Source organism: Lepidochelys olivacea (genome assembly GCF_965140295.1).
Source record: "Lepidochelys olivacea isolate rLepOli2 genome assembly, chromosome: 15".
Taxonomy (NCBI): Eukaryota; Metazoa; Chordata; order Testudines; family Cheloniidae; genus Lepidochelys; species Lepidochelys olivacea.
Genome location: NC_140425.1, coordinates 28,856,969 through 28,883,754, shown reverse-complemented (window position 1 = coordinate 28,883,754; position 26,786 = coordinate 28,856,969). Strand labels below are relative to the sequence as shown.

Here is a 26,786-nt window from a genome sequence, read left to right as displayed (position 1 = left end):
TTGCTAAGGTAACAGGTTCCGCCTTCATCCCCAGAATGCACTGCGGTTATCCTCCCTCGGCCATTGTTACATCCGGGTACCCGATAGGAGGCGCTGGAGCGAGCGGGCGGGGTCTGTCTCCTTCAGTCAGTGAGCTGTAGAGCCGCCCGCAGCCGCCGAGGGAGGCTGGGTCCCTCTGAGGAGCCTGTGAGGGGAGCGAAACCCCAAGCGCTCGAGCATGGCGGTAGGTGCTGCTCATCATGGGATATTTTAAGGAGCGGGGAAGCGAGAGGAATGGGGGCATCTGAGTCAGGGGAACTGGATGCGCGCGTAGACAAAATGGCGCCCGCCTCCTCCCCTTGCCGGCGCCATAATAGGCTTCGGTGTGGGGGAGGGGAGGCCACTTGCCACTTTCGCCTCTTCTTCCAGAAGTTTCTATTTCTGCCCCCTCCCGCCCCGGTTTGGCGAGAAAAGCAGAGAGTCTTGGGGACGTCCGTTTTGGGCTTAGCTACCTGCTGGCCCTCAGGGGCGGGTGCTCCTGCGAAGGGGGACGGGGTGCCTTGAAGTCCAGACTCTCCATATTTCGCGTCCTGGCGGATCCCTCTGTTCCTCCCCGCCCCTTTATACCTTTCTCCATGTTTGGGACTAGACCTAATATCTGAACATATTTTCTAACACGCAGTATTTAAACGCACTCAAAACCTGTCCCGATGGGTAGCTTTAGTGGGAGATTCCCTTAGACTTCTTTTTCGCCTTTTCTCTTTTATATGTGCGGCTCTTAAGAGGGGGATTTGCTTTTTTGGTTAAAGTATTGGTTAAGCTTGAGGTTTTAATCTTGTACTCTATTCCTGATTAAAAATTCGTGTTTGTAACTTTTAAGATGCAAGTCAAACATAACTGACGAAGAAGGAAAATGTAGTAGGCAAGTTAACATAGGCAGGATTTTCAAAAATAGGGATTTTTGGTGCACCAAACGTGAGCTGCCTTAAAGGGACTTGATTTCTTGAAGTTGGGTGGGCATGGTACTTTCTGAAAGCCATGTTTCTTCAAGTTTTTTCTAATTGGGAGAAATCACTAATGTCTTGCAAATTTTGGCTGTAAAAGTAAAGAAAAACTTATCTTTCTCTATTTTTGATAGAATCATTTTGCATTTATAAAATTAGTATTTTGTATTTGACAAGTCAGATTATGTGAATCATTTAGTCTGTCACATATAGGAAGGAAATTAATGTCAAAAAAGTGAGCTGTAGGTCACGAAAGCTTATGCTCAAATAAATTTGTTAGTCTCTAAGGTGCCTCAAGTACTCCTTTTATTTTTATGGGAGTAGAGAGAATCTTAGATTTGCTATGCACCCCAGAGCTGCATTGTGATGGTTCTCAGGGTACCCAGAATTAGGAGTCACCTTGTTACCTGCTTGCTCCAGCGTGAGGAAGTCTTGGTTGTACTTAACTAGGTGTCATCTTAACATGCACCAGTCTGTTACTCACTTGTCTTGACCATGCCAGCCATTACTGTGCCTTGCAGTTTAACAATCCCTGTACTCCAGTGCCTTTGAAGTGTTCCCCTGTGATAGCCAGCCCCTGACATAGGTTACACACAATTACCAGATCTGTTATTCTTAAGGGAACAGAACACCCCAGCTTGTAAGATTCAACTCAGGATCAGGACTTTGCTTAACATTAAGCACTTTGAAATGTTTACATTGAAAACAAAAATATATTATCGAAGATTCAGGGTGAGTAAGAATATTGGAAGCAAATACTTTATATATATATATAAAACAATATAACACACTTTCTAGAGACTAAATTTAACTACCAGGTTAATCTTCTATCTAAAGAACTTGATCTCATCTAAAGTTCTCTATAGTAAATACATTGTCCGTTTTGTTTTCTAGGTGCAGGATGAGGGAATGTCATCATTGCCTCATTGTCTTTGCTCATAGACAGAAAACCCACCCTTGGCTTGTTTTTACTGTGTGCTCCTTCCCTGTTGATGTCACATCACTTCATTAACATTAACTTTGTATGTAAATGGGTATCTTTGTGCTAGTGTATACTGCTTAATCTACATCCAGAGAGACACACACTTTTTACCTCCTGTCTGGAGGAAAACCTGTTTTTCACCTTTGCTGGTGATTAATACCTCGATACTGACTTTAAAAACATAGCTCCTTGCATAGTGTCTGTGTATATGTTTCACAGACCGGTGTGACAGCAGCTTTGATTTGAGATCTCACATATTCTTTAATGAACGTAAGGTACAAACCAGACTCATGACCTTTCTGTAACCCTTTGCCTGTTGGAATTAAGAGGTCCTTGGGTCACATACATGAATTAGCTTTATGATGCAGCTCATTGAGTCCATTGAGCAATAGCTTGTTTTCACAGTTAGGCCCTGATACCTGCAGGGACTTAGACATGTGGCTAAGTTTGCCCATTGTGAATAGTACAACTCAAATCAATAAGACTACTCGCAGTGTGTGAAGTAATAGGCTTACAGTAGAACCTCAGAGTTAGGAACATCTCTGGAATGGAGGTTCTTTATAACTCTGAAATGTTCATAACTCTGAACAAAATGTTATGGTTATTCTTTCAAAAGTTTACAACTGGACATTGACTTAATACAGTTTCGAAACTTTACAAAAAATGCTGCTTTCCCTTTTTTAAGTAGTTTAACACAGTACTGTACTGTATTTGCCCCTTTCTTTTTGGGGGTGGGGAGGGTGTCTGCTGCTGCCTGATTGTGTCCTTCTGGTTCCAAATGAGATATGTGGTTGGCAGGTCAGTTCGTAACTCTGGTGTTTGAAACTCTGAGGTTTTACTATATTTTCTGCTGGGCATGGTATGTGGACATCAAAAAAGACAGTAAATTAAAAAAAAAAATTGTTTGACTGGTACTTCAGCCCCTCATCTCTCTATTCTCCAAAGAAAATGGGTTTAAAATTTAATGTCAGCTTTTTAAAATACATCTTAAAAATATACTCCAACTGAAGAAATAACAGACACTGGTTGAGTTGTTGAAAATAAAACACGTCAGAAATTTTTTTGACACCGTAATATAAATCATCCTGTGAAACTCATTAGTTGTGGGCATCTGCAAATATCCCACATGATCACTGTACCAACAGTACTCTGAAGCACTCCCTCTCTCTAAAAAGTATGAGAAACTAGTTAGAGAGCTTTGGAATGCCAAGGACTGATGGAATGGCAAATGTGGGGTTGTTATGCTCCATTATCTAAAGGTCTACCATGGTTTCCTGTGGGCTGGGAACTTTAGAGTTAAATATGACTAGACAAGCAAAAGTCAAGATATTCAATCTGGGGACTAATGCTCTGTTAATACAAGTATATTAGCAATATAAAACCAGAATTTCCAAATATCAAATTTTGAAAAGACTAGTACACAAACATTTATTTTGGGTACATAGGTGGAGGATGCTGTATCTTGAAAATCATGTGCATAATTTCTTTTGATTTTTCAAGATATGTAAGTGGAGGACACCTTGTATCCAAAATACATTTTTGTGCGCTACACGTTTACAATAAATGCTATATGAGAGAGATGTGGTGTGATCCTGATAATAGAAAAATAATAATTGCTTGCTTGCTTTCTCACCCCAGGCGAGTGTTAGAGCAGAATTTTGCAAAGATGCTGGGGTGGAAGGAAGGAAGCAGTGAAAAAAGAGTAGCTGCCTGGACAACATGGAGTGGGTGGGCTAAAGCATGTGAATATTGAGGAGATGTGAAAGGACTGTGTAATGTCACAGATGAAAAAAGCTCACCATTAGTACACTATATATAGTAAAAGCTTTTTTAAGGGGCATGCTGAGGGAGTGGGGGGTGCCAGTAAATTAAAAATGCCGGTTAACTCAGAGGGAGAGGTTTGGAGTGCTGGGGGAGAGGGGTTGCCGGGCACAGGCTCTGGGAGGGGGCGTGGGGGATGGGGGGAGCTTGAGGTGCTGGATGGGGTGGGGCACTCACCTCTGGCATCTCCCCGCCCCCTACTGCTCCTGGCAGAGGTGCAGCCAGGCGACTCTGCAAGCAGGCACACTGCCTCTGTCTGCAGGCACTGCCCGGCCCAATGGGCTGGGAGCCACGGAGGCAGCAGAGCCATCTGGCCACACCTCTGCCAGCAACGGCAGGGGCGGGGAGCTGCTGGAGGTGAGTGCCCCCCAGCCGGTACCCCAACCCACTGCCCCAAACCCCCTCCTGGACCCAAACTTCCTCCCAGAGCATGCCCTGCAGCCCCTCCCACACCTCTGCTGGCTCCGCACCAACTGGACTTTCAGTGCAGATCAGAAATGCTGGTTTATAGAGCTTGCCAGTTGGTGAACTGCTGGATAAAAGAGCTTTTACTGTGGCATTGTTTTTACATGAATAATCAGAAGAATAACTAAAGTAGCAGGGTGCATTGATTTAAATTAAGGCAATTTAAATAATGATTTAAATCACCAAGTGGAAAACCTAGATTTTAATAAACTTTTCCATTGTACTTCCTTTATTTTCTAAAGAAAGGTGCATTCTCATTGGTTGATATAACCATTAAAACATGTTGATTTACAACAAAATAGAGCTTTTAGACTAGATTTGGTACATCTTTTTGCAACCTGGGTGGGTATAACTGTATAAATCTATTTAAGCAATTATATAGCTAATATTTTCAGATTCTTATTAATTGTACATTTCGGTATGTTAGAAAATGGTGAATGATACATTGATTATTTACTAAATTAACTTTTTAGTTATGATTTGTGTCAAGCTGCAGTAGGATGGTGACTGGAATTTAATTTAATTACACACAACAGCATATAAAAAGAAATTTTAATCAACAAAACCTTCAATGTTTTGGATACATAAACTTCTTATCAAAGCCTGTTTCACATTTAGAACTCAATGATTTATTAAACAGAGGGATTAACTAATTAATTAATTAAACAGACTATTTCAGGTCCTCCCAGGAAAATTTTCAGATATGCCTAGTGATTGGATCTTATTTTCCTAGTCTTGTTTGATTCTCTTGAAAATGAGACAGTCTCCTAAATTATTTAGGCTGACCTATTGTGCCATATTTAAAAAGCTTGACTTCAAAAGTAAGATTTTTTTTTTCCCGATTCTTTCTTTATGTAGATAAGGAGCCTTTAATTCAAAGTTGTTGATAGTCTCATGTATTCAGCAGATTAATTTTTTAATTTAATGTTGTAAGAGAAAATAATGAGTTTAGGCCTTAACATATTTTGTACTGAATTCAGATTTCATTTCAAATGGGTTTATTTTAAAAAAGAAAATCTTACAATAATTTACAGTGAAAGAAACGGATATAACCCGCTTTTCTTGATTTCCTCCCTCCCGCTGTTAAATCATTAGGTTTTTAAATCCTCCCTGTTAAAATCTAGTTCTATCCCTGAAATTGATGCTGTTTAAAACAAAACAAAAAAAAATCATCAAGGTAGTGTTCCATATTTGCTGTCTAACTGATTTCTACATCTGTTTTGTTCAGTTTGCCAGTAAAAGCATGGCTTTTCTCTCAGCCATACAAACTCACCCTGGGCTTAGTCAAACTGGATTCTGTCCCTCTTGTCACCAGTAACGCATTCTTCAGGGCAAATTATGCCCTCAGTGAAATCTCTGCCACTTAGTTGTCTTCACAGGTTTGATTATGCCTTCATTTCACCTGTCAGAACCACAAATCAGTGAGAGCGCATAGGTGCAAATGAAGGCATAATCTGGCTTTGCAAAATGTCTTGGTGGTGATGCATGAAATGGAAAGAATTCATCTTAAATGTCAGATACCAAGGTGAGTTCATGGAGCTGACGACAAAACTGGGGAAGAGTGGAAAAAGCATGTTCTTGCAAACTGAGCAGATCTGATACAGAAATCATTGAGACACTATGTGTATGGATCCCTCCTATTCTTACAAACACGCATTTCACATGGAATGATATTTTAATAGTAGCACTGCTATATGGCTGACCATTGTTTAACATTTAGTAGCTTGGAGCTCTGTAAGAATACTGTTTTGTTTTTTATTTCATGTCTCTTTGAGGCCAATTCTGCATTGCAGATTTTGGTGCTTAGAGCACCATGTTTTAGCTCTGTTGTGCCCTGATTCATAACATGATTTAATCTGGCCTGGTTGTACAGCATCATGCACCAGAAGTAACCTTAGTGATATGAATTTATAAAAGCAGCATTAGGATGCACAGATAAATAACACAATTTGGAGAAATTCAAAAAAACTTCAAATGGTACACAAATTAAATGTGTACCAAACAATTCAGAAGGTGACAATTTTTCACTAAAAAGTTAAAAAGAAAACAAACCCAGCTCATTTATGAAAGTCCAATCTTCTTCTTTAAGAGTGTTGTTCTTTTATGGTTATGCTGGTTTTGGGTGATGTTCTTAGTAATTCTGTTCTCCACACTAGACTGGATGCAGCGTATCTTGATAACGGTGCAAAGAGCAACTGTCATTTTAGTACACAAACATGGAGACAAAATGATTATGTATCCATAACATTCACTAGATAGAAAATCAAGTCATCCTGGAATGTTTTAATTTTAAAAGATGTCTGATTTAGTTGAACACTTTAAGATCCAAGGTAAAAAGAGCAGCTTATGTGCTAGTGTATCTCATGATCTTCTCATGCAAAGAAAAAAATCTTTGATCTTAAGTTTAAAATATTTTAATCTGTCCATGTAGGGTAGCGATACAGAACGAGATGGAATAGCCCCAGAAAAATCATCCCCAGAGAGAGAGAAGAAAAAGGAACAGTCAGATGCATCTAATTCTCCTAGAACCTCAAAACATCATTACTCAAGATCGCGTTCACGCTCAAGGGAAAGAAAACGGAAGTCAGGTATGGTCAATCTCAAAGTGATGTCGCTTTACCTGTGTAGGTATTTATTATAACAGATTGTAAAATGCTGTCATAGTGTATAAAGTTGATCCTGGCTCAGGAAGTTCTGGAGATGTGCAAATAAGTTAATGAAGCAAGTTATAAATTATCTCTGATAGAGAACAAAATTTTTGATTCCTGTGGATTCACTACCAGCAAAACATGTAAATTTCATCCTGGCTGTGTGACTGTCCACATCCTTTTGAAGAAAACTGACATATTAGTCATATCTGCCTGAATTTAATTAATTTCTTATAGTAGAATACAATGTTTAAAAATACTCTAAAATAGAAATGTGCACACTTGCAGAACTTGAATCTCTGTTTTTAAAATATAGCTTTGGAAAAGGTTGCTCTCGAAAGTCTGGTGCTGGTGGCTTAAGACTGAGAAGCTGAAAGTCTGGAACTCTACTAATTCTGAGCCTGACACTGTTTTTGAAATACTTTGTACTGAGACTTGATAACTTTTTTAAATGATTCATGTGCTGAAAATAAAAATTGAATATTTTTCCAAAGCCCAATGGATATTTTTCTTGGCGACTCATAAGTATTAGAAATAGTTAGAAAACCTGATGTGTAAATGTCTTCTGTTAGATGTGTTTGGATTAAGACACTTTACTCCATGGTTTATATCCTAAATACAACAATTATGTTCTAGCTGATCAGGAAGTAAGTATGAAACAAACTAATCAGGCAAAAGTAAATAGCATAAACGGTGAAAAGAAACAAATTTTAAAAATTCTCTGTTCTGATAATATGGTTCCTAACATAGATAAGGGGTCTTTAAGTATAGTTTTTAACTTTTGTTAAACTTTTACTATTGACTTTGTGGGGTAGAAAAGCTAAATGTAACTTAAATGAGTATAAACTAATAAAACTAGACAAGAAAGTTCATGTTTACTTGATAACTAACAAATATTTTCTTCTTCAGATAACGAAGGAAAAAAACACAGAAGCCGGAGCAGAAGCAAAGAGGTAATTAACACTTTGTAGTGCTTAGGTAATTGTACAATACATCTTTAAAAGTATCTTGTAGTCATGTGCGTGTGTGTAAAACAATATATAAATGACTTTATGGTAAGTACAAAAAAACCATTGGAAACTCATAAACTTAAATGGGTATGGAGTACCTATCATAGTGAAGCATGATTGAAGCCATCATTTTGACAAGAAGGTAATAGTTTATAGCAAAATTGCATTCAGAAACTGGTAACTTAAACTTCTTGTGGAAACAGCCAAATTAAAATTTCATATGGAGAAGTAGAATTGGTGTTCTTGGTGACTATCTCACAGAGCTTCCATTAACCAGAAGCCTTACGTCTTCTGATGCCTGACCCCTGCTCAGGGGTCTCAATGTTGAATACCCATCTACCTCAGGATATTTCTTCAAAAGAAATCCCCACTGACTAAACTCTGATGATTGCAACTTCGAGTTTTAAGGAATGCTGCAGCATTACATAAGTAGCAATTTCAGCAAGAGTCAGCTGGAAGTGTGGCTGTGACAGCAAAGAGCTCACAGAGGGCTTCTTTAAAAATCGAAGGCAAGGGGAATGAGAAGAGGCAGTAGCAATGGTACATTGGAGATAACTGACTTACCTACCAGAGAAGAGGTGAAAGGAGCAAACAAGGAGCAGCAGAAGTAGCCAGGAGGGAGGCTGTCACGTGGGGCAGTAATAGGCTGGGTAGATGGGGAACTCCTAAAATTTTAATGTGGGACAGGAACTTTCCCTTCCCCCATCCCAATGGAAGCTCTGTAACAATTAATTTAGGAGTTTTTGTGAAATTGACTATATTGTTTAGATCACATGATAACATTTCTATAATAAATCATACTCAGCGTGCTAATGCGCGAAGAGACTGAACTGAAGACGCTCCAGACTCAGATAGCAAAATTATAAGCCTACTTCATGATAAGGTAACTATTAGTCATTCAAACTCATATTTCCCTTAAAAATATCTTAAATCAGTTATGGGATGTAATGGTGTTTTATTACTGAGTGTATGTCTAGAAGACCGAAATTAAAAAAAAATTCTCATTACACTAAATGTTCAGAAAGTTTTTTTTTCTTCACTTATAAGTAATTCCAGCGTTTTACTATACTGTTAGGTCTCAGTGAACCTTTTACATCTTGCAGGTTGATTTAATTGATGAGCAGGTTTTTCATGAATAGGTCACCTGGATAGTGTCTCATGGTACATCTTAGCTTTCAGATTGTTTGTTTTTGCTGGGAATTGCAGGTTCTTAACGTTGTTTAATGACCCCAAACTAAAGACTAAAACATCAGTAGCTGTTTCTGAATATATAGGTCAAAATGTCTTGCATTGTATTCATGGATGTGAATAGTATTAAGTAACTGACCTTAAAAATAGACTTCTGTTTAACTCAACTATATTTCCATATATTATAGCTATTTTATGAGATAAAACTATAATAATAGACTGTAAAAATAGCAAAGATATTTCCAGTTTGTTAGAAATGTGTGTAATGAAGGATCTAGTACATTTCTAAAATATGAAATTTACCAGCAAAAGTTTAGTTTAAAGAATCTGGGTGAAAGCATCTTAAAAGCTTATTGTTGGTATTATCTAATTATGACAAGTCTGTTCCAGGCTTGACTATTTTAAGTGATAAATAGGTAGTTGGGGGAAAAGGATATTTAAATGTTCAATATTAGGTTAGAGCAGATGTAGCTGAACCTTTAAATTGACTGTATTTCAGAAACGTAGGATTTGCGCTGATACTGCTATACGATTATATTTCGATTTTTTTTAAATGACTTAAATGGTCTAAAGAACGAGGAGTACTTGTGGCACCTTAGATGAACAAATTTATTTGAGCATAAGCTTTCGTGGGCTAAAGCCCACTTCATCAGATGCACGCAGTGGAAAATACAGTAGGAAGATATATACAGAGAACATGAAAAAATGGGGGTTGCCATACCAACAAAGAAAGTAACAGAACACCACTAGCCGTCACCTTCCGCCCCCAACTAAAACCTCTCCAGCGCATCATCAAAGATCTACAACCTATCCTGAAGGATGATCCCTCATTCTCACAGATCTTGGGAGACAGGCCAGTCCTCGCTTACAGAAAGCCACCCCAACAGGAAGCAAATACTCCCCAGCAACCAGACACCACACAACAAAAACACTAACCCAGGAACCTACCCTTCCAACAAAGCCCGTTGTCAACTCTGTCCACATATCTATTCAAGGGACACCATCATAGGACCTAATCACATCAGCTACACTATCAGAGGCTCGTTCACCTGCACATCTACCAATGTGATATGTGCTAGCAATACCCCTCTGCCATGTACATTGGCCAAACCGAACAATCTCGATGCAAAAGAATAAATGGACACAAATCAGATGTCAAGAATTATAACATTCAAAAACCAGTCGGTGAACACTTCAGTCTCCCTGGACACTCAATTACAGACCTAAAAGTCATAATTCTCCAACACAAAAACTTCAAAAATAGACTCCAACGAGAAACAGCAGAACTGGAATTAATCTGCAAACTGGACACCTTTAAATTAGGCTTAAATAAAGACTGAAAGTGGATGAGTCATTACACAAAGTAAAAACTATTTCCCCATGCTAATTTTCCCCCATTGTTACTCACACCTTCTTGTCATCTGTTTGAAATGGGCTATCCTGATTATCACTACAAAAATTTTTTTTCTCCTGCTGATAATAGCCCACCTTAATTGATTGGTTTCATTAAGAGTTGGTATGGCAACCTCCATTATTTCATGTTCTCTGTGTGTGTGTGTGTGTGTGTGTGTGTGTGTATGGATGGATAGATAGATATCCTGCTGTATTTTCCACTGTATGCATCTGATGAAGTGGGCTTTAGCCCATGAAAGCTTATGCTCAAATAAATGTTAGTCTCTAAGGTGCCACAAGTACTCCTCGTTCTTTCTGCTGATATAGACTAACATGGCTACCACTCTTAAATGGTCTACAGTATTTTGTATTAGAAACAGCTAGTAAATAAGCTGGATATATTAAGAAGAAAAATTGTTTGTCATGGTTTAGTCTCCAGTGAAAAAACTGATAAAAATCAGAACTGACCTTGCCAAAGTACTTTTGGCACTGCAGCTATAGAAGGAGGAGGAGCCTGCTTTAAAAAGAGGCAATGCAGAAAAAAATTGCAGTGCAGCATTGCAGGATATCTCCATTTTAAACTAAAGTGTGAGGCCTCAAATTTAACTTTAATAAACACCTTAGTTTAAGTCATCAGTACGTACTTAATCATGGGTAGAAGAATTGTTAAACTTCAAATAAAAAGTTGTTATATGTATGTCTGAAGCTATGTCTGGGTTTACAAATGTGCTTGTGTACATGGTATGTCTCTAGACATATTAAATGTACTTTATTTACAAATATCTACATGCGTGTATATACATGCTCAGACACTGGTAGAAACAGAAATGTGCTAGGTTTTTAGCATTGCTCCATTATAGATGGTGTAACCAGTAACTGAGGATGAACACTGTTTTCCTTGTAATGCTTTGAACTGTCATGTCAGGAAACAGTGTAATAATATAGTAGAACCCCTTTTATCTGACCCTCCATTATCTGGCTCTCCATATTAACCGAACAATCAGCGTGCATAGGTCCGGAAGTGGGCGGTCTCTCTTGTGGCCGCAAGATGGTGCTGCCCTGCACTTTCCCATTCTTCGGATTATCTGATTTGGCCCTGGTCCCAGTTAGATTGGATAAGTGGGGTTCTGCTGTACTCTGATGGGTGCTTTAGAAATACCTAAGATAGGTGGTGGGGGAAATGATAGTGTGTACTTGCAACATTGGGTAGATGATGGTATTAAGTAAAATAGCCATCACCCTTGACTGAGCCACACTCCTAAGGTTACTAATGTTGCATCACAACATATCATTTTTATCTTCTGATACCATACTAACTCTTTTTGTTGCACTATCTTCCTGAAAGAACCAACTTCTTCTTAAAACAGGCAAGAAGACACGAGTCCAAAGAAAAGTCCTCCAAGAAACACAAATCTGAGGACCACAATGAAAAAGAACACTCTTCTGACAAGGGAAGAGAGAGCCTAAATTCATCTGAAAATGGTGAGGACAGACACAAACGCAAAGAAAGGAAATCATCAAGAGGCAAAAGTCATTCAAGATCCAGGTCTCGTGAAAGGTAAGTTGTCTGTATATGTGATTATTGAATAATAATCTCTTTTATCCTTCAAGTGCCTGACAAAAATTGAGTGCTTTGGAGTTTTATTAGATTTCCTGTGTACAGCTGAATTGTGTCTAACTCTGGGTTTTTGAAAAAAACAGATTTGTTGCAGAATGTTAACTCTAAAGTAGCAAAGATTCCCGTTTTATCATGCAATGCATTTAATGCTAGTCCAGATTTTTTTTTTCCTGAGTTGATAGTAAAGTTATTGAGCCTCTTTAAGGCTTGATATAGATAGTGTCTAAAATTAATCCAACATATGCATATTAATTTATGCAATGAATGTATATTGTATAAATATTTAATCCCTAAGCATCGATGACCGTACATTTTCTCCTACTGTCAGAGCATTGCTTTTCCTTTTTTTGTGTTTAAGGTATTAGAGTTCTGCTGTCTTAGATAAGCAACTCAAGTAAGCTCTGAAAATTGGGACTCCTGCATTGGAATGCTCTTTTCATGTTGTCTGGTTATTGCACTAACATATTGTGTATCGGTATTAATGAGTAACATTGCTTAATGAACTAGTGGCTTTCTTATAGTGGTAGTCTTTGGGTTTTTTTTCTTTCATATCCCTCACTTAAATTGTTCAAGATACTAACTTTATTACTGGAATGTATGTTTTCAGGCGTCATCGTAGTAGAAGCCGTGATAGAAAAAAGTCACGGTCTCGAAGCAGAGAGAGAAAACGCCGTATAAGATCTCGTTCTAGATCAAAATCTAGACACAGACATAGAAGTAGAAGCAGAAGTAGGACTAGGAGCAGAAGCCGGTAAGTATTATGTTCTTAATTTGTCATTTGTGTAAATGCTGTTACTGGACCACAGAGACTTTGTCACCACTCAAATGTAGCACATTTTAAAATCTGTTCAGATTAACTGAAATGGCATAATTTAATGGAAATAGCTTTCTATTGCATTAATAGCTAGAGAGTCCAGTGTGCTAGTCACTGTACAAATTCATAAGATGATACATTTACCCCAAAGAGCTTACCATCTAAGAGTTGGGTTCTCACCTTTTTTTAGGAGAATGACTCCATGGTATAACTTAAAAAAAGTGTCTTGGGACCCCACAAGTTAAAGATTGTTGGGGGGACCCTATAATCTGAGACAGTATAGATTATAGGATTTTGAAAAACGATATGAACCCACAGAATGAGAGGTCAGATGGCTTTGTTAAAATTGCAGAACTAAGTCCAAAGTTATGGCTTTGATTCCCATCTCTGCCACAACTTTGCTATATGTCCTTGGAAAAATCACATGATGTTTTTAGACTTCAACTCCCATGGCTATAAAATGGAATTACTTAAGTGCAGAGCTATAGAGAATAACTTGTAAACCACTTTTAAGATCCTCTGTTGGATGATGGTATAGAATACGAAGTATAATTTGTTACTGATAGATGCGTAATTCCATTTGAACTACTTTTGACTGAATTATTTCTGGTCAAGCTCGCTTTATATTTCAATCTAACCTGTTCATGCCACGCTTTCAGTTTAGTCAGCTTGGAGTATAAAGTACTTAAAAAGAAAAAGAACAGTGCAGAATGAAAGAGGCAACAAAATTTGTTGTTTGATGTTACTAGAGTGGTGAGATTGCCAAAGTGCTTGTTAAAAATAACTTTACTGTATCTGCATCTTGTTGTTTCCAGATGGTGCTTCTCTGTAAAACACACTTCAGGAAAGGGGAGCTACCCACCTTGAAAATACTAGCTATCAAAGATATTGACCCTCTGTATATCTGGTGCACTTGACTCCACAGCTTTGTTTGTTTGACAGATCTGGAGCCTTTTGCGGTTCTTGGTGGTTGTTGTTTGTTTGGTTTTTTTAGCTTGTATTGAGATAGTGCACTTGTATTCTTAGTAGTGTGTTTAATATGCTAATTTGCCTATGGAACTTCAAGATAAACTCACTGATGAGACTTGTTTTATTGCAATTCAAAATTAAGTACATGAAAAATTTAGTAATACCATCTTTACTACTGTCTGCTGCCCAGTGAGACTCTTGCCTCATTGGAGCCAGCTACCAGCAGAATAAGGCATGAATGTTCAGAATATCAGAATCTAGTTGTATTTGCCATCTTTTGCATAATATGCTGCAGTTTTTGTTCTGAAAAAACAAATGATTTGCTGCAAGCTCTGATCCAAAATAGGTGGTAGATGCTTATTCTGTTCAACAAACTTGGGTAAAAAACATGTGAATTATAGATGTGAAAGTGATACACCCTCAGAGCTCTCTGAGATCCTCTGAAATATTCAAATTCCCATCCTTATAACGTAACCCAAATATTTCAGGTAATGACTTTAGTTTGGAAATCTGTAGTGACTATTTAGTATTAGATTAGTTTATAGTGTCCCAGTATGTTCCACTATGAAAATCAGGGTTCTGGTGTAATATTACAATGACACTTGTGAAATATTCAGCAAGCTTCATCTGATCAGCCACAGAATTCAATAGTATGGTTTTTCTCACAAAGATATATTATTTCAACATGCACTTCTCAGAAGACAGCTGAGGGGACATACGTGACATAATGAACATGCTCCTGCTGATATTTAATGTAGGATTTTAAACTGGGGGGTTTTTTTTGGTTTTTTTTTTGTTTGTTTGTTTGTTTTTTTGGGGGGGGGAATATGGAGAATGGAATGTGTCAGTTCCCTTAGAGTTCTAAAACTACAGACTGCATGTATTTTACAAAAACAATTCAGTATCATTTAAAAGCTGTCTTTCGTATATTTTAATGACCCTGTGTACACTCCCATGCATGTATTCTTGCTTCCTCTTCAAGAACTGAGTTAAAAAATAACTGAAACCAAGCAGCAAGTGTGCAGGAAAAATAAAGGGCTTTCAATTTAGTCATGACCTTGCCAATCAAAAATATGCAGTGTATTGGGTTGCAATAGATCATGACAGTAATCCACTTTTTTGGTGATTGCTGTATTCAGACGTAATCAAAATCCTGGAAAAATGAGTCATTAATATTTGAAATAAAGTGTGAGTGGGTCACACAACTCTTGTGCTTTTTCTCACAGCAGTTGCGGCCTTCGTATCACATCTGAGCTCAGTTAGTCTTTTGAGGTAAAACCACTGGACTGAGCTCCAACAAAAATTTAATTAGCAAGACATGGTTATACTTCCACCACAAAATGAAGCCTCCTATTTATTAAATACTGCATTCGCCGTGATACAGCGCAGCATTTATAGTTGTCAAAGCCTGAGTTACTGGTGACCATTTCCAAGAAACTCCCCAGTCTCAGTTTTCCAAGTGAGCTTTCTTTTTGGCACTTAGATGAGTCTGAACTCTTTGTCTTTTGGTATTTATAACTTGGTAGCAGTTCTGCCATTGTCTTGCTCAGATTCAGATCTGAATGGGGTGCATAAAGCACACAGTAACCATTTTCCAACTCTAAAATGCTCAGATACAGAAGTTAAAATTCTTTAATTTTCTTGATGCCTTGGTTGGGCACATCATTGATCAGTCTCTGATAACTGGTGTTATGACAGGTATGCAGGTGTCTCTGAAACATATGCTGTGGATTGACTCAATTCTGATGAATAATACAATTCTGTGCCAAGTTTCACAGTGCTTGAGTCAGTATTTTGACTGTGATCTCTTCTAATGAGATAGTAAACTGACCTCTTTTGTTCTCCATTAATTTTTAGTGAAAACTGATCTATTTTGTAACTTTACTCAGATAGAGTTAGTTCACTGCAAATTGTTTGCAATCCGTGCAGCTTTGAAAAAAAGGAGCAGAATATTTAAAATAGCTGCTCTGTCCCCAACCAGCCATATTCCTTATCACAGCTTATATTTATGCTTCATTAAATGTCAAATGGCAAAAACTTCGGTCACTGTACATCTTAAAATACTTTCAGTCTGTCTGTGACATTATTTAAGAGCCATGTGGGGTGCTGTCTCTGCAATTTGCTGCTTGTCAAGCACTTTCAGAAATTTAGGATATGGTGGTTGTAACGTTCCTCTTGTCAAACGCCTTGCAATTGAATAAATCTTCCATGTCTTGTAATCGAGTGATCAGTGATGTTGGATGAGAGAATCGGTGGTAGTTGTGCTTCACATTGTGTCTGAGCAGCTATTGGTTAGCAGCAATATTTTTTACAGTCAACAGAAAGCGATCATGCTTTATATCAGGAATTATATTGCTGGGGAGGAAGGGGCTTACCAGACGAACTGGTGTCCAGTTTCTAACATTTTTCTTTAGTGCCCAAATATTCTATAATTGAAATTAGCTTCCTATCAGTTTACTAGCCTTCAGAAAATCCATGCTTCAGAGTTCTCTGCACTGGATAAAAATTCCAAATGAGCAGTGTTCCCTTTCAGGGGTATTTGTATGAGCTTCTGAATCCCTGGGTTCAAGGTGCTCTTCTAACTTAATCTTAATTTTACAGCTCTTAGTTTTAGCAGAACTACTTGCCAAAAAATATCTATGGAGTTATTTTCCTCATTTATGTCTAAAGATTCAGAAGGAAAGTCTATTAGGGTTTAAAATCATCCAGTCAGAACACAGCATCTGCAAAGCAACAGGTGATAGGTGACTACCCAAGATTGGGCCTCTGTTAGCAATTTTGAAATCTTGCAGATTTATTATTATCCTGCTTTCTTGTACCGAGACCAGTGTTTTTCCTATGTATGTAAAACCATTCCTCCTCTAGAGGGCCATGCATTTTTTCAGAGCTAAGCTCGCTTTTTGACCTTTTATTAAGATTTTTTTTCCTACTTCACTTTAAGATGTAGTAATATCTAGTATTTGACATGATAGTGACCTATTCATAAAATTATTAGATTACTGTAAATTACTCCTTCAAACTTTTCCCCATCAAAAATAATATTTTTAGGACAGACATCGACCTGTTAGTGTTGGGTGGGGTATGGAACTCTTCCCCAGTCATTTTATTGAATTTCACACCATTACTTCGTGTGTTTCTGGCAATCTTAAGATATTGGTTCAAAAAGGGAGGCTCCCATGGGCATCTGTTATGTCATATTTAAAATTTTGAATGTCATAGCGCATAAGAACTCTAGATTGTAGATTTCAGTCAGAGATGAATAAGGAGGAACTTCAGTTCTTAGAATTGAGTGTTCTAACATCCCCTATTACAGAATTATGGCCTCAGTATTTTAATTTATTCACTCCCCCCCACGCCCCACTGATGTATTGTTTTATATTTGTAATTGTGCTTCCCACATTTTAACTCTCCACTGTGTCCTTGGAAAGCAGTTGAAGGATTTTAATGTTAAATTATTTGTGGAATATTAAAATACACATGGATTTATTTCAGTGACTAATGGATCTTTTTATTAATATGGTCACTTACAGAGAAAGAAAGAAGAGAATTGAAAAACCCCGAAAGTTCAGCAGGAGTCACAGCCGAAGTCCAAGTCCACCACCTTTTAGGGGGCGAAACACAGCAATGGATGCACAGGAAGCATTAGCCAGAAGGTACTCAATTTCATTTAAAAAAACCCTAACAAATACTACAGACCGAAGTACTTTCCCTACCTATTAAGGACAGTGCAAATAGTGACAGTACAAGATTTTTTACAGTACTGGAATCAGCCAGTTAATGCCAGTTGTGGCTTTGGGGATTTAAACAGCAAATCCACTTAAGACTGGATTAAGACCACCAATTCACTACTGGTGCCTGTGTGTGGTGTTAAATTTTACTTAGAATTTTCCTTACTGCTGCTAAGCATCTGTTTGCTACCATCTGTAATCTTTTTTTTTTTTTTTTTTTTTTTTTTTTAAATCTTTAAATGTTTACAATTTAGTTTCCCCTTAGAGCTTCCAGGTTTCTGTGTAAATAATGGTAAAATTCATGTTCATTCTGACTTGTCTTACAAAAATAATAGACATTTATATGGAAGCTGACCAATATTGCTAATCTTTTGCATGTTAATGTGTTTCAATTACTTTTTTATTATGTAAATCACTTGTAGGTTGGAAAGAGCAAAGAAATTGCAAGAACAGAGAGAAAAAGAAATGGTTGAAAAACAGAAACAACAGGAAATCGTTGCTGGTAATAAATAAATAAATAAATAAATAAATATTTTACCTAAAGTATTCGTACGGAACAGTAAGGGGAGGAAAAATAGGATGTAGCTTTGTTAGATCTTGGACTTAAACAGTTCTGCAGAACCAACTGAAATACCTTTAACCCTTTTTCCCTTATTCAGTAGTTAATTATGGTAACTTGGATCATATGGTGTTCAATTGCATGAGAAAATGTTTGAAAACTTCCTGTTGGGGATTTTATTGTTTCCATCAGTGCCCAGCACCACAATCACCATCCTGAGGATGACTTGATAACAAGAACTCTGCATGTTAATTATTCGGAGGGGGGACACTTCCCACACCCCATGCCTGAACAAGCACCCAAGAGCATTCCTGAGCCCCTGTTGGCCGAGGAAATGAGAGAATTGTATTGAAGAATAGTGCTCTAATTTCCCATATGGTATTCCAGTCAAGTGCTATATTACATATTATACTTATTCCAAAAAGTATACATCACTATCTTCTGGCTTTTAATTGTTCATTGCTTAAAAGTGATGAGGGATGTGCAGTTCTTCTTTTTTAGCTATTGGTTCAGAAACAAATTTTGTGAACTTGGTATACCTAGTTTTTTTAATTGTCTAAAAGAATACAAGGGGAGTTTTAATGTAATGTTAAATTAACTCCATTTCACTAAAATTCATTGCAGACTTCCATTTTTAACATAAACCTTGCTATTTTCTAAAGTGTATCCCATGTCTCATCCTTACATTTTCCATCTATTTTCTAATAATGCAAGGTAGAAACAATTGCTAAAATTATACTGGAGTGTTGCTCTAACTGATTATTCCTCGTGTTGAAAATTTATTCAAAACTTTAACATTTACTTTCATTTCCCTCCTTCCCCCCCCCCCCTTTTTTTTTTTTTTCTCTTTCTCTTCAGCAGCTGCTGCCACTGGGGGTTCTGTCATCAATGTTGCTGCTCTTCTGGCATCAGGAACACAAGTAACTCCTCAAATAGCTATGGCAGCTCAAATGGCAGCACTACAAGCAAAAGCACTGGCAGAGACTGGAATAGCAGTACCTAGCTATTATAACCCAGCAGCAGTGAACCCGATGAAGTTTGCTGAGCAGGAGAAAAAGCGGAAAATGCTCTGGCAAGGGAAAAAAGAAGGGGTAATTCTCTCTTTTCTACTTTTAGTGTGGAAGCATCTTAATATAAATCTGTTTAAAATGTTTGCTTTCTGTGGGACAAGATTAAACTGAGAAGAATGAAATTGCTTGTTAACACTGACTATTTCTGTTAGCAACAGCACAACATTAAATTTGGAGTGTAGGAAATAAGAAATGACCTACTCCTTGAATGTCAGATGTTAGTGATGGGGGCCATGTAAGAACCCAGATACCCAGACTGCTCCTAAGGCATAATTAAATTTTAAAATAAATTTCTTGGGTTGCATAAAGGTTGCAAGTAAATATCAATTGCAAGATGGTCTTTGCTATGCAGCCTGTTTTAAGCCTAAAGACACGAAGTAAAAGCTCTTGGTTTCCATGAAGTAACGTTCTGACAAAATTAAAATATAATGCTTATGCAGCCTGTTATCCTGCTTTGACACCCCCCCCCACCCCCCGAACATTATTTCTGTCATACCATCACTGTGAAAGTTGGATTATTTACTTTGGATAAGCTGTTTTTCTGGCACACTGCAGGCTTACAGTAAATGAATTCTGCAGCCTAGAAAACAATGTCTTGGGTATAAAGCAGCACATTAATATGATAACAATTTTGTGCTTATAAAATTGCAAATTTGTAGTCTTTAAATCCTTATTCGTTTTAGGCTGTCACATTTATAATAGTATTTACAAAAATACAGATCTTTGAATTAAAAAATAAAAGGTTTTGAGGGTAGTTGAATTTGAGTAGAGTTTCAACTTTCTACCTCCCAGTGCCAAGGATTTGGTATTAGTGTTTAGTGGTTGTAAACACCATATGTTGCTATAAAGAGTTTGTGGTACATCAGATTCATTGCCACCAAATTACCTTAATAAAAAGTTCAGGTTACTTTTTATATTTGGATTTTTCAAATTTCACTTTCTACTTAGTGTCTATTATAGAGTGAAAGATTGAAAAGTAGCGAAAGCTTCAAACTATGCTGTTGGACAAAATAAGAGACATTGCCAGCCAGAAAAACTCCAGTGTCCCATAAAGTATAATAGTAAAGATAAACTACACATGCTCATGTCCCATCAGCTCTACTGCAATAAAGAAGTTCAGGGGGACTCAGTCTGTCACCACCGATATGTTCAAAGCAGTAAGTGTTATCTGGGAAGGATAATCATGAACCAGCTTCCCTTCTGGAGCTCATCAGAACTCCTGCTTATAATGAGGGTTTAGTGTTTCAACAGCACTACCTCCCTTTCTTGACCTACAACACCAGACCTGGACTAAAAATTTGAACTGGGAACTTCTATATGGCAATAGAGAATAATACCACCAAAGCAGGCCATTGTCTAGACCCCTTAGTGTCAATCTTTTTAAGGCATCTTTCTGTCTGTTTGTTACTACTTGAGTTGTAACTTTATTGGAAATGTTCTGAAAAACTTTTAAATTTGTGTAATTGTTTCCTATTCTTGTAGGATAAATCACAGTCTGCAGAAATATGGGAGAAATTGAATTTTGGAAACAAGGACCAAAATGTCAAATTCAGAAAACTAATGGGCATTAAGGTATGGAGTTCTGAATTTCTTTGTATTTGGGTCTATAATCTTAATATTCCTTAAGAGTGTGTTTTATGACTGACTGATATCCATTTAAATTGCTTAAAAATAGCTGAAACCACATTTTGGGGTTTTCCAAAATTTAAAACTTGAATTCATGTTAAGATGCTGTTTGTGAATTTAAATCAGAAATACTTCCCAGTTCAAGTAGAAGTTCTTGAACTTGCTTTGAGGAGATTCTGACTAAATTGTCTGTCATGGCTTGGAACAGAAACCATTGTAGTTTAACTCAACTCAATATTCACCATCCGTAGTTAGCTACACAGGGTTATTAAACGTATTATTTAGTAATTGCAGATATGTATATAAATTTAATTCAAATTATTCTTTTTTGTATGAGGGCTGTCAAGTGATTTTAAATAAATTAATCACAATAATATTTTTGGATGTTTTCTACATTTTCAAATTGATTTCTGTTACAACACAGACTACAAAGTGTACAGTGCTCACTTTGTATTTATTTTTGATTACAAGTATTTGCACTGTAAAAAAACAAAAGAAATAATTTTCAATTTGCCTAATACAAGTACTGTAGTGCAATCTCTTTATCATGAAAGTAGAACTTGCATATGTAGAATTATGTACAAAAAAACTGCATTCAAAAATAAAGCAATGTAAAATTTTAGAGCCTGCAACTCCGCTCAGTCCTACTTCTTGTTTAGCCGATCACTCAGACAAACAAGTTTCTTTAACATTTTCAGGAGATAATGCTGCCCGCTTCTTGTTTACAATGTCACCTGAAAGTGAGAACAGGCGTTCTCATGGCACTGTTGCAGCCGGTGTCACAAGATATTTATGTGCCAGATGCGCTAAAGATTCATATGTCCCTTCATGCTTTAACCACCATACCAGGGGACATGCTTCAGTGCTGCTTGATAACAATCCAAAGCAGTGTGGACCAATGCATGTTCATTTTCATTATCTGAGTCAGATGCCACCAGCAGAAGGTTGCTCTTTTAAGACTTCTGAAAGTGTTCTTCATACCTCGTCCCTCTTAGATTTTGGAAGGCACTTCAGATTTTTAAACCTTGGGGTCAAGTGCTGTAGTTATCTTTAGAAATCTCACATTGGTACCCGCTTTGCGTTTTGTCAAATCTGCAGTGGAAGTGTTCTTAAAATGAAAAACATGTGCTGGGTCATCATCTGCGGCTGCTATAATATGAAATATATGCTATAATATGAAATATATGGCAGAAGGCAGGTAAAGCGGAGCAGGGGACATACAATTTTACCTCAAGGAGTTCAGTCACAAATTTAATTAACACTTTTTAATGAGCATCATCAGCATGGAAGCATGTCCTCTGTTTGTTTGTTTTTTTTACAGTGCAAATATTTGTAATAAAAAATAATATACACTTTGAAATCAATTACAATACGATGCAATATATAAATGAAAATGTCATCGAAAATATTGAATAAATTTCAGTTGGTATTCTATTGTTTAACAATGCGATTAATCGCGATTATTTTTTTTTTTTTTTGAGTTAATCGCATGAGTTAACTGCTTTTGATCGACAGCCCTACTTTGTACTAATAAAAAAAAAATCCATTGAGAATAAGGAAGAAACATGTTTTATTATTTGGGAGTGAAGTGATGATCAGACTAGTAAATTAGAAAAAACAATTCCAGTTGTTACTGGATTTCACCTCCAACTTTAAATTGTTCTACCTTACTGTTAAATATCCAAATGTTGATTTCAGTCTAGCTTTTTTTAAAGCTGAGCAGATGTTTAGTATAATTCAATATTAATGTTTTTCATAGGTGAGGGGAACTTACTTAAAATTAATCAATTTTGCTAAATGTCATTATACTTGAATGCCCCTTCTGGCACGTAGTTCATATTATTGCTAATCATTATTGCCAGCTGCTACAAACAGCCAAGTAAAAGGTCTTGTATGAAGCTTAAAAAACAGCTATAATACATTAATGTTTTGACTGTTAATAATATTTTAATCTTTTTCTATAAATCACTTGTCTAATTTCTAGAGTGAAGATGAAGCTGGTTGTAGTTCAGTTGATGAAGAAAGTTATAAAACTCTGAAGCAACAGGAAGAAGTATTCAGAAATCTGGATGCACAATATGAGATGGCACGATCACAGACTCATACACAAAGAGGAATGGGATTGGGGTTTACATCTTCAATGCGAGGAATGGATGCAATTTGAAAAAGAACATGATTTTAAAGTCTGGGACTTTGTGAATGATTCCCGTTCTGAGGTTGGGTCCTTGTTCACCAAAAAGCTAGCATTCTAGCTTGCATGGGTGTTGCATTGACTTTAATTTATTGAAAAAGTACAATTTTTCTGTAAATATGAGATCAGTGATACTGGTGTTAGTGTTGTAATCAGGTTATACCCACTTCCATTAAACTTGACAGAACTATAGAAGGACAGTATTTTTTAGTTAAAGTTCTACTTTTTCAAACAAAGCAGCAGCTGGGGTAAACTCATACATGGATATTTCGTGTCCACTGTCTTGTGTACTTTTGTACTTTAACCTTGTACAGTTATTTTCAACTCTTGAAACATGAAAGAAACATTGTGTAGATGTTATCTAGCAGATTGGCCAATTGGCACATTAATCCAGTGCAAAAACCTGGTTAATAAACATGTTTTTCTCTAAACTGCTATTTTTAAGTTTACTTAAAAGCTTGTTTTAATGGGTTACTTTTAAGTTATCCCACCCATAAGTAATTTTTAAAAGTTATGTTGAATTTCCAGCTATTACTTTAGCACAGGGAGCTCTGTAGTAGAATAAGAAAAAAGGTGAATGTCAGAGGGGTGGTATTAAAATAATAGTAATGGGTACAGAAAATTTGTTTTTTAACTTGTCAGTTTCTGCTTGACTGTTACTATGGTGTACCTAATGTGTCCCAATGTATTAGCAGGTTTTGGAAAACCCAGCACCTACTAAGCAAGGGATTAGTCCTCTCATGAGAGTGAAATACACCACTTCCCTGAGCTACTCCTTCATCCCTAGCCAAACCCCCTTCCTCCCTAGTCTCCTGTTGGCTAGATGCTCTCCATTGCTTGGATTCAAAGACGCTACCACTTGCTAAATTTTGTACTCTAATTAATTACACTCTTACACCAGAAAAAATCAGTGTTTTTCCGTGACCACAACATAAATCAATGCTGGGACAACACCCCATACAGTGAATTTAATTTATGCTGGACCTACAAGCAGAGCCCTGCACTTGGTGGCAGAGAGGCACAAGTTTCCCTCTCCCTCTTGGGCCAAAATAGGGAGCCACAAGCTGAGGAGCAGGAAGGCCTTGATCAGCTGGAGAATGAGGAACTACAGGCAGGGTGAGGCAAGAGTCTGTTCTACCACCTCAAAGAGGGCTTGGAATGGAGAAATGCAGAACCCTGCTGCTGCTCCCACAACCCCACCCAAACCTTCTGCTGAAATGATAAGGTAGCTCACACATTGCCATATCAGTTTGTTACTCTGAGTTTTAGATGACTACTTATGCTTCTATAAGATGTGTGATTCTCATGGTTGGTCTAACCCTTGGCCTATCTGAAGACTGGACTGGCTGAGGTTTTCTCTTTTTTTTTTTTTTTTGTTACTGTAAAGTGATATAAAACTTTGTGAATAAAACTGACAATACAAAATTGGTTTCCTTTCTCAAACAGATACAGTGGAAACATTTCAATGTATAGGGAAAGAAATAAAGAAAATGTATTGAGGAGATTAAATATGGGGAACAGGAGAAGTAGTGGGTAAATTTAAACTTTCCTCCTGTGTTTTCTCTTAAGTGAGCATTCTAATTTAGTCCGTTTCCTAAAATAACTTAAAGTGCTACAGGCACAAATCTGTATGCCTCCTCAGAATATCGTGTGTAGAATTGCATGGTTGCAAGTGGAAGAAGTTTTCCATCTCCAACAAATCCTATTATGTCACATCCTTGAAAGTACTAAAAGACCAAAATTCTGGAGTGCTGGGCAATGAAAGGCAATTGTGCTTTTTTTTCATTGTGATTAAAAAAAAAATTGAGTAATAGAGAATTCGTCACAGAAGACTTACTACTATTGTTGTGATTGTGTGTTTAATTTAAACTCTAATAGTGATTTTTTTCAATCTTTTTTCATTTGTGGAATATAAAAAAACATGCCAAATGGATATGTGGTCCCTTTGGGAAATCTTAGATATAGTCTGCAGATCCTAAGGGGTCTACAGACCACAGGTTGAAAAACACTGCTCTAATAGATTTGTTGAAAGAGAAGAAATGTATTTATCACAGACATATGGAATCGTGAAACTTAAGTATTGAAATGGAGAAATTCCTCTTTCCACAACTTTCCAAAGTTCCTAAACAGGATTTGCTCATAAAGAAATTGCTCCGAATACTGGCCATTTTGACTTCAAACAGACTAAGAAATGGTATGTTCCATTTCTGTGTCAAAGTTCTGAGAGTAATTTCACTGTTGAAAAAGTTAGAAGTTTATCAAATTAAACTTGTATTTTTCCAACCAATTAGCAGGAACAAAGTGAGTATTAGATTAAATGTGTGTAAAAGAGCGTTACTTCTCACTTAATTTCTATTTCTTTGAAGTAAGTGTTCAAGCTATTTGGGAGTAGGAGGAAAGGAGCATTTGAATATAAAGATTTATGCTTCTCAATCCATAGAAGTTGTAAAAATTTCCCATACTGAAGAATGTGCTATTTTCAGTCAGTGACTGACAGGAGAACCTTCTCTACAAGACAATTTGGTTCTTCTATCTAGGACCCCTACCAAATTCATGGCCGTGAAAAACGCATCATGGACTGTGAAATCTCGTCTCCCCCAAGAAATCTGGTCTTTTGTGTGCTTTTAGCCTATACTATACAGATTTCATGTGGGAGACCAACATATCTCAAATGAGGGGTCCTGACTGAAAAGGGTGCTATAGGGGAGTCATGGTATTGCCACCCTTCTGTGCTGCTTTCAGAGGTGGGCGGCTGGAGAGCGGCAGATGACCTGGCACCCAGATCTGAAGCAGCGCTCTGCCAGCAGCAGCATGGAAGTAAGGGTGGCAATACCATTACCATACCATACCACCCTTACTTCTGCGCTGCTGCCTTCAGAGCTGAGTAGCCAGAGAGTGGTGGTTGCTGACTGAGGGCTCAGCCCTACAGGCAGCAGCCCAGCAGTAAGGGTGATAATACCATACTATGTCATCCTTCCTTCTGGGCTGCTGCTGGCAGTGGCTCTGCCTTCGGAGCTAGGCTCCTAGTCAGAGCCACCACTCACCAGCTGCCCAGCTCTGAAGGCAGCGCTGCTGCCAGCAGCAGTGCAGAAGTAAGGGTAGCAGTACTACAACTCCCCTGACAACCTTGTGACTCCCCAGAACTCCTTTTTGGGTCAGGACTCCTACAATTACAACACCATGAAATTTCACATTTAAATAGCTGAAATTGTGAAATTTGCAATTTAAAAAATGCTATGACCATGAAATTGACCACAATGGACTGTGAATTTGTTCTGGTCCTATTTATATCCTTTAAGGGCAATCTACCATGCTTGATAAAAGCAAAAATGATGAGCTTTGCGGAGTACCTTTCCCCACCCCTGTTAAAACTAGTGAGGTCTATCTTTTGAAGAAGTAAGCCGTAAGCTGAAAACAGTAACATTTTTTCAAGAAATCACTGGCCAAAGGGGAGAGCGCTCTGCTGTGCCTGCTATCTATGCATTTAGTAAAAGTATAGCAATAGCTTTTTGGTAGTCTGTTCTCAGCTCCTACCTTTCTATACAGGTGGTTCTAGCTAGTTTCTGAGCACAGGCTATGGGTAGAGATTTGCAGTATTATGTGTAATAAATAACATCAACAAACAATGCTACATCCAGGCTCTGTCATCTGAAATATGGGTTTTATTTCTCATATTAGTTGGAAAGTCCTATATTTGCTTCTTTAAGAACCACTGTTAATAT

At 37.4% G+C, this 26,786-nt stretch overlaps 2 protein-coding genes across 5 annotated transcripts in view; one reads left to right on the top strand and one right to left on the bottom strand.

Moving 5' to 3' along the window:
- KNTC1 (kinetochore associated 1) overlaps positions 1–509 on the bottom strand; it is an 81,847-nt gene extending 81,338 nt beyond the window's left edge. Inside the window, exon 1 of the mRNA XM_084649180.1 lies at positions 492–509. The gene's annotated coding sequence lies outside the window, so the exon portion shown is untranslated. The remainder of the gene's footprint in view (positions 1–491) is intronic.
- RSRC2 (arginine and serine rich coiled-coil 2) lies at positions 68–24,901 on the top strand. Of its 4 annotated transcripts, none has more exons than XM_084649186.1 (11): positions 81–223; positions 1,878–2,005; positions 6,683–6,839; positions 7,809–7,852; positions 11,857–12,047; positions 12,715–12,858; positions 17,421–17,543; positions 18,041–18,120; positions 19,039–19,268; positions 20,730–20,819; positions 22,858–24,901. In XM_084649186.1, exons 2-11 carry the CDS (start codon positions 1,976–1,978, stop codon positions 23,035–23,037), a joined length of 1,269 nt encoding a protein of 422 aa, XP_084505312.1. In that variant the 5' UTR covers positions 81–223; positions 1,878–1,975; the 3' UTR covers positions 23,038–24,901. The 4 variants fall into 4 exon arrangements, with proteins under 4 accessions (XP_084505313.1, XP_084505312.1, XP_084505311.1 ...); XM_084649185.1 differs by having other exon boundaries at positions 19,036–19,268; XM_084649187.1 differs by lacking the exon at positions 1,878–2,005 and having other exon boundaries at positions 68–223; positions 19,036–19,268.
- Positions 24,902–26,786: the final 1,885 nt, after the last annotated feature.

Excerpts from the sequence above, each read along its gene's own strand:
- RSRC2 (XM_084649185.1), top strand. The coding sequence starts at position 1,976 with ATGTCACATCACTTCATTAACATTAACTTT. Across the intron at positions 7,853-11,856 it reads GCCGGAGCAGAAGCAAAGAG|GCAAGAAGACACGAGTCCAA; the intron begins GTAATTAACACT and ends TTCTTAAAACAG. Across the intron at positions 12,859-17,420 it reads AGGACTAGGAGCAGAAGCCG|AGAAAGAAAGAAGAGAATTG; the intron begins GTAAGTATTATG and ends GGTCACTTACAG.